The sequence below is a fragment of the Homalodisca vitripennis genome, unplaced genomic scaffold, assembly GCF_021130785.1.
Source record: "Homalodisca vitripennis isolate AUS2020 unplaced genomic scaffold, UT_GWSS_2.1 ScUCBcl_7757;HRSCAF=15566, whole genome shotgun sequence".
Taxonomy (NCBI): Eukaryota; Metazoa; Arthropoda; class Insecta; order Hemiptera; family Cicadellidae; genus Homalodisca; species Homalodisca vitripennis.
Window position 1 is genome coordinate 8533 of NW_025783866.1, and position 8870 is coordinate 17402.

At 33.0% G+C, this 8870-nt stretch overlaps 1 protein-coding gene across 1 annotated transcript; it reads left to right on the forward strand.

Annotated features, from left to right (window-relative positions):
* Positions 1-200: 200 nt before the first annotated feature.
* LOC124374283 (matrix metalloproteinase-2-like) lies at positions 201-1389 on the forward strand (the record flags this gene model as incomplete). Its single annotated transcript, XM_046832524.1, is given in 2 exon segments — positions 201-464; positions 1253-1389. A coding segment is annotated over 1 exon segment (191 nt), but the record flags the coding sequence as incomplete, so codon positions are not given.
* Positions 1390-8870: the final 7481 nt, after the last annotated feature.

The window sequence follows — 8870 nt, forward strand, 5'->3', positions numbered from 1 at the left end:
CTATCTCTATCCATTGTCAACTTGAAAAAATGCTCTTGATTCATGCCTTTGAAAATTATTGGCAACAAACAGTGCCAGAAACTGGTAACACGTACTTATAGAATAGAAGTTGAACCGTTTCTAATTTAGCCAAGTATTCTACTTTCTTATTATTCTTGTGAAAGACCAAAAAACTTTCATAGTTCACAATTTCTTCTCAGGTATCAAAAACAGATGGGCAAAGATTCCCACGTACAACCCTGGGTATGGAAGACCACCTTGGCAGCCTCCTTACAGACCGTCAGCCAGGCCAACGACCACAACCACTACCACCACCACCACCAACGACCACCACTCATCGTCCATACCACCGGCATCACCACCACCCCACGACTCCTCCACATCCCAGTAAGCCTGACACTTGCGATACCAACTTTGACGCTGTCTCTGTCATCAGGAGGGAAACGATCTTCTTCAAAGGCCAGGTGAGATTAATACTAAATGAATTAATTTGTTTAGGAATATAAGGTTTCAAAATACTCAACATCCCTCTTATCAATAGTATGTATAATTGATAAGAGATAGAGATAAGAATAGGACAACAAAATCCGAACACCTAGATTTTACATACCTAGATTTCACATGAATAACCAGAATATTTACGTGAACTGGTTTTTCAAAAGAGATTTTGTCATACAAAAAAAATGTTAAAGTCCTTATCTACCATTTTGGTACTTCATTAAAATTCCCCGAATGCAGTTCTTTTGAATAAACAGAGCTTTCTCTTCTATCTTTCTCTTGATATCTCATTAACTAGCAAGGTACAAGTCAAAAAAATCACCAAAGAAACATCATTGTATAGGTATATCCTTAAAAATTCCTGTTATTTAGCGAGGGTATTATTTGATACATCATTGTTTTGCACATCTACTCTTGTCAAATCAAGATCTATCTCTAAAATAACAATAAAAAACACACATAATTAAATACACATTATAAAAATACATGGATTAGTCTAGTCCTATTCAGAAAATGTACCTAATAATTTCTTTAGCTTAGGTTTAAAACTAGCACAAGATATAACCGTTCCTGGTGTGTTCAGGAAGGGTGTTAAACAAAAGGGGCCGAAATAGGACAAGCCCCTCTTCCCAATTTTCAGCTTCACCGTAGGGAAGTGAAGCTTTTCATCTGTTTATCAATCCTTATGAACTTGAATTTGTAATCTTTAATATCTTATAAGAGCACTGATAATAATACCTTATTGTGTTTGCAGTACATGTGGAGACTTTCAGAGAAAGGCGGAGTATTGGAAGGATATCCCGCACTAATCGTTTACCTCTGGAAAGATCTTCCAAAGAATCTCACACGCGTCGACGCTGTCTACGAACGACTTGACAAGAAAATCGTCTTCTTTATAGGTAATTTTGTCATGGAAATATTATTGAACTGTGTTTATTAAGTAGATTTTGTGTACAAAATTAGCCAATCGCAACTGTCCTCATGGTAGCACTTGAGGAAAATTTCCCAACAACTTTGCTGAACGTGACCCCTGAGCTCCAAAACCACCCTTGTTCCAGAGTGAGTCTATCTATACAAGAATGTAGCCAGGAAAAAATTTGGGAGGGGTCCAGACAACTGATATTTTCCCGTAGTGGACAAAGTAAGGCCCCATTTTGTTCCTTAAAAAGTTCTTGACCCGTTTCTTTGTTAAGAACGATCTTTCAGTAGTACATGTCAGTAATACTGAATTATTTAAATAATAATAATCGTTAGCTAAAATAAAATTATTGAACAAAATTGAAGATTTTGGAGGAGATCCGGACCCCTTGGACCCCCTCACTGGCTATGTCCTTGTATCTATGCTATATAACGCGGCTTTTAGACATAATAACTGCCCCAATAAAGCCCAAATAAGTTAAGACTAATAAATTTATCTTATAAACATCTCAGTTGTTTGTTGGCCAGCTTGATACACTATTTCGTTCAAATATAGTGACAGTTTAAACTTTTTTTAATTCACAACTCATTATTTTGGACCCACAGAAAAATAGAGTTCTGGAATATCCATAACATTTCCTAAAGTTGCTGTAATTTACATATTTTTTTGGTACCTCAAGTGGTTTTTGAGGTGTTAATTTCAATGTGACATCAACCGTCTTTGGTTAGTTGCATCAATACGTCTTTGATATAAGTTGTCAATCTAGTTATCAAGATTTGCCAAAATTGAATATATATTTATTTCCAGCTGTGAAGTTGTATGAAAAGTTTGTTATAATACTGATCAGCTGACAACAATGCCGTAGTTTGTGATTGTTGTAGTTTGTACATGTCATGCAGTCGGCTTGTGCTAAGGTTTCTATTTTAACATACATTTTTTGCCTGACATTATCATGTGATATATATTAATATACAAGTTATTTAATAAGAAAGTTTATTGTACATTCCTTGCTTAGTTTAATTACTTACTGCAGTGGCATTATTATGATTTGTAAAATTAATGACATCAAATGAATAATTCTTATATGGAATTTCATTGTGGTAAAGAATTAAAGTTATGTAAATTCTTTACCACAAAATAAATGTATGTAGATTAATTCTTTAAAGTGAACCATAAAGTAGCGTCAAATCACTCGGTATTAGCTAGATGTGAATTGGTGGTAGTCATCAAAGTAATCAAATAATCCATAAATCCTTGTTAGGCAAAAATCAATATTTACTGTGTTGGGAAATTAATCACTTTACGGTACGGTGCTTCCATTCACAGGGCGAGAAATGTATGTCTTTGACGGCAACCGATTGGAGCAAGGCTATCCGAAGACGTTGAGCGTGATAGGCTTGGCCCCGGAGATTGACCACATAGACGCAGCAATGGTGTGGGGTTACAACAGCAAAACTTACCTCTTCAGTGGGAACATCTACTGGCGCTTTGACGAAGAAGCGAGATTCATCGAGTTGGACTACCCAAGGGAGATCACGACTATGTGGAAAGGCATGGGGTCACACTTCGATGCAGCATTCCAATGGAAAGATGGTCTGTATTACTTGTGTAAATTTGAGTTATGTTTCAACATTTGTCGCTTTGTTAGTGAAAAGTGTAATAATGTAATAACATTAGTCCCAATATAGAGCCTTGTGGAACTCCTCGATCTATAGATAAGGATATTGCTTGAACTTGTTTCTTCCTGCCTCCATATAGCTTATAGACTACCGTAGTACAGGCTCTCTGACCGGTAGGTCAAATTTCTATTTCCGGGATTGTCTATAAAAATTTACAAATGGGTTTTTAACCTTTTTCTCGACAAGACATTTAGTGCGTTATTTCAAATGTTATTGGTATAGAAAGAATCTCTTTAAAAATGAACACCTTATGGTAACTCATTTAACTCATTTTAGCTGTGCCTTTAATAACTGATTTGTATTGCAAGACTCATGACCAAGAACGTCTGGACTACAAGTTTAAAATTAAAACAGATGCAGATCAACAACAACACCAAAAGTGTGTTTGTGAGCAGAAAAAAGTAATAAGTTTTTTTACTATCAATTTTATTTTAAAACACTGTTATAACAATATAACAAATCATAGAAATAAAAATGTCAAAATATTGCATTACCATACAAAAGTCCATGACGTATATTGGGTTTGATATATATGCATAATGCAATAACCAATTTTTAAAAATAAACTTGAATTTTTTAATTAGTTTATAATACCAACAATAAATCTTGTGTGTTCATTTCCTGTTGAGAAAAAGGTGAAAGTAGTGTCAAATCCCAAGGAAATGCAAAATTAATATTGAAACTCATAAAAACAGTGAAATATGGAGTCAGCGTAACATGGAGCTTAAGTGTGAAAAAATTGAATTAACATCTGACGATGCAAAAATATATATGCAAAAAATATACATTTGTTCATCCATAGCTAGCCTCTGTATTGAGCTAGTTTCACACCTTGCTTGTCTTCTGAGACCGACTAGTCTGAATGGGCTGAAACACGTCGGCCGCGTCAACATGTTAAACTTTGCTTGATCGACAGGAACAGAAAATCCTATTTGGAAGCTACTTATATTTTCTCATTGGTGATTAGTTAAACATTTTTACTAAACTCCTACGTACTATTATAACACAATTCAATTTTTTCTTTGTTTTCAGGAAAAACTTATTTCTTCAAAGGTAAGGGATTCTGGAAACTGAACGACATGAGGATGAGAGCTCAGAATGACCACCCAATCCCCTCGGCCGCGTTCTGGATGGGATGTCCAAACTACGACTTGGAAGATCTCCCGAGTGATCTCCCGAAAAAACCAAAAGGAAGAAAAAAGTGGCCAAAGGAGGAAAAGAGCGCTATTACGTCATCAAGCTCCTCCACAACAACTTCAAGCTTCTGTTTATGTGCTTTGTTATTGAATTTTCTGTATCATTTACTGCCAAGATGAACTTTTTAAAATTTAGGCCTTTTTTGTATTTAGCCACACCAAGTGATATTTTTACTATGTATAAATTTGTACTTATAAATGAAACAGTTAGTCTGTTACGTAGCAATTAAAAAAGCAATGCTATGTAATATTTTCCAAGCACTGCCTGAATATTTTTATATTTATTTAAGCTTACTCAGAATAAAAACTAAAGCTTTATGTGTTGTTTTAAAATGTGTTATTGAAAACCTGTTCTAAACAGGTATCTTTACCAGTGTTAAGTTTATATTATTATACAGGGTGTTGGGTAAAAGTGTTCCAATACTTTGGGATTTTGTTCCACACTTAAAAAAGTTCATATGAAGATATGTCCTGAAACCTTTAGTTTTCCATCTATCTATCTATCTGTATGAGTTTGTATAAAAAAACCTTTGGAAGACCTTATTTAAAATAAAATATTAACAAAATCCTTTACCTATTTCAAAATGGTGTATGTTAGTTGGTTTTGAGTTATTTTTATGAAGTAATTAAACGTCCGCTATTTTGAAACAGGTAGAAGGATTTTGCTAATATTTTATTTTCAAAAAGGTTAATACAATTCTTGTTTTATAACTTTAATCTTAACTGATTCAAAAGATTAATTTCTTTGATAAAAACACATACAGACAGATAGACGGAAAGTTAAAGGTTTTAGGACATACCTTCATATGAACATTTTTGCTCATTTATATGTGTAGAACAAAATACTTAAATATTAAAACGCTTCCTGTGTATTAGAAGCTTTAATCTCAGTTGTCCCTCAGCATTTACTCAGTAAGGGTTTTGTAAACTTACGAGTAATAATTTAATGACTTAGCTGTGAAATTAGACTTTAGATTTTGTTTTAATAAACCTTTTTCATTCATTCAATTTAACCAAAGTCATATTGAAAAATAATTTGTACCATTATAAAGTGGATGTTTTCTCCGTTTCATACCTAATGTTAAAAAAAACAATATATATACTGTAGAAGAAAATTCATGTTTGTATCTAAGGGTCCTTGCCTTCATGGTTTTTGTGTTCCGGATTATTCCCTGTCGGTTCACGAGTGATATATATGCAAAAATAGAGAAACACCTCCTCTTGTTTCTGAATCAAAACAAATCTCAGAACACTATTTCACGATCTCTGCCGACTTCGGAAATATTACTGTAATAATGTGTTTACATAATCATATTAAGTGCATTGGCAATTATGTATTTGATATAAAACAGATGGATAACCAGCAAAACATTTAAATAATTTGTTACTCTGCATTTTGTATGAATGTTCACAAAGAAAATTCAAAATTACTTTATTGTCTATCAACCAAGAATATTATTAGTATTGGATTTTTTAACTTTTAACTATCTTAAATTTTCAATAAACATTGAACTGCAAAAAGTACTTGCTCTGCCGAGATTCGAACCCGGGTCACTCACTTGTTGGGCGAGAATGTTACCACTACACCACAGAGCCCTTACTTTTTATGATTCCTGGATTCGAGTCCCGGCAGAGCAAGTACTTTTAGCAATTCAATGTTTATTGATAATTAAATCAAGCTATTGCCACTTTTACAAATATATAATTACAATATTTAATATATATGTTGTATAATTGTACAATTATATATATAGGTTATGTAAAAATATCAACATATTATGGTATTTTTAGAATGGAGTTATTCTTAATAAAAAGGACCTGCAGATGGATGATAACATGTTAGACATCAGAGAGTCATCTGATTTCCAGAAGGAGGGTTAAAAGATATTAGTGTAGATAATGAGAGTATTTTATATATCGATATAAATAAATGTTACATAACCAAAACTGCAAAGATCTCAATCCTCGTTTGCATCGTTATAATTTCTGCCAAATATGGGTTGTACAAATATTATATGTCAATTATCTCAGTTTGTAAACATATCCTTTTTTATTAAGTGAAAATTTCAGTGCATTTTACCACAACTGTAGTTATTTACGAAAATTGTTCACAGATCGTAAACTTGGAAAGGTCTAATTTTAAACATTTATGTGTAAAAATGTAGTTGTTAAGAGAAATTGATGAGAAATTAAATAACTGTGGTTCAACTTGTAAATTGGTTTTTATATTTTTAAAGTATACGTGTAATAGAATAATACTTATATTCTTACTGATAGAAAAAGTAAAAATATATACGTAAGATATAAACTGTACATTTCAATATTGTCATGGTTCCAGAAATTGTAATTTGTAAATTTTAGTGTTGTATGGCACAAAAGAATCAATAAGGGATATGTTTCAGTATCAAGTAGTACATATGCAATCCTAGCTACATAGCAGTTCAGTGGTGTATTCAGGTATTTCCATGATACAATAAACACGGAAGCTGTCTGCGCTGTGTGACTCATGACAGTGAACTAAGGAAGTGCTGACATCTAGTAGAAAATGCCAGAACTACTATCGTGACGTGTGTGGTTTTCATAAAACATAACTTGGAAATACTGAAAATGCTTTGAAATTTTTGCAAAACATTTTTGGTAGTTAGGACTGCATTGTACCTCCTAAAAACGTACAACACAGAGGAGAAAATATCTGGTTGATTCTTTTGTCTACTGTAATGTTGTTTTATCAATATATTTACTTTAAGTAATCGTCACAGAATGTAAACTGAAAAATTGTATTTAACCCTTTCCTCACAATATATACTGCTTTCAAGATCAAATGTGTCTAAATTAAAACTGTAAGTAACTAATAGATTGAATCTACAGTATCATATTTTGTTAAGGAAAAAACAAAGCTCTTACTACAATTATTTAAAACAAAATTAAACAATTTTCAACTAGGTTTTATTTTAGTCTTAAAAACACGTCTTCGAATTCTTTTTTTTATCAACTGAAGCAAATTTAGACTAATTTAACTTCAAATATAAAAAATTTCACATTTGTCAATAAAACAGAATAAGCAATGGGTCAAACAGGATTGGGGAATAACGGGTTTTTGGTGTGAGTACCATTCCGGTTATTGTGAAACAAATAAATACATGATCATTTATTGCTCTTTCGTATCACTGAACGATGGCAAATGTCCTGAAAAGTCATGTCATTGAAACAAATGTTTTTATAATAGTGAAATATTTTAGTTAGTTGCACGTCCTGGAAAACAAGACCAAACGTGAGGTCTACCGCCAGCTCCAGTTGTATTTATGAAAATACTAGCAGTTACCCGTGAATTCGCACACAATTTATGTAGGCTTTGCACTTCTATGAGCACTGTTGATGATATTTCCGACGCCAATGTTGAGTTTGTCTTATTGCTACAATCAAGAGAATCTGACAAAAAGTGTATATTTATGGCCATTGTGATTTACTCCACTCTTAGTATTTTTTTGTTCCATAGTTGATATTGAGCTGTTTTGTCTGCAAAAAGTAAAAATTATACTAACTGTGATAAGCCCCTCGAAGTCAATACTAAAATTGTGTTTCCACAGCAACCAAAAACTAATTTATTTTCAAAATTGTGTCTGAGTACTTAAAAAAATAGTTCTATATACTTTAATGTTTGGAAATACAAAAGCTTTAACTGTTTGTTGAAAATGAGTATACTTAAAATTGCCATACATTTTTACCCCTGATTGTGTTTCAAATATAGCTTTTCTTACACCTACACAACGGAATGTTTTAATATTTTTATCTGTAGTCCTACCATGCCTATTTCAAAGTGATTACTTTAGTTAAATTATAAATAGTTTTTGGTAAACAAACACGACAACAGCCTGGCGGCTGCTTATTGAAACAGCAAAAAAATTGCGTTAAAAACATCTGCCGAACCTCAGTTATCTCCACAGAGTATTAAATCGAAGTAAATTACATACACATATGTACGTAGTGAAATACGTGTGTTACAAAGAACGCACAAAAAACACGTTTTATTCAACAGAAATAAAACTTAAAAGCGTGCACATCAACGGTGTGGGCAAGCGAGAACCGAACCGACCCACGGTCTTCGTAGGGTTAAGCTGAAAAACTTTCATAGTAAATAATTCTAATGTACATTTTTCATGATAAATACAATTCCAAATCTTTTTTCAACACAGACGTTTTGTTGCAACTTGTCTTCTACCTTCTTTGTGAACGGAAAGGGTTGAAATGTTAAATTACGTTTGTGTGTGTGTGTGTGTACAAGCTGTGACATGTCTGAAACTCAGCGTTGCATGCCTCACTGTGCTTTTTCGAAGATGTGTATGGGATTCCCCGGGCTCACCCAAGTGATCTTACCAGAGTGGAACTTTGTTCAAAAGACTGAGTCTACGACTGATTTTTAAAGAACGTTTTAATGTATAGATTTTAAACGCTGTCGATATTGTTCATTTATTGTATGTACACACCAGTAAGTGTTGTTACAAATTATAAAGTTGGATGTGTAATATATGTACCTAAAAGAACCCTTTGTGCTTGCTTCCAAAGAGATATCAAAGCAGG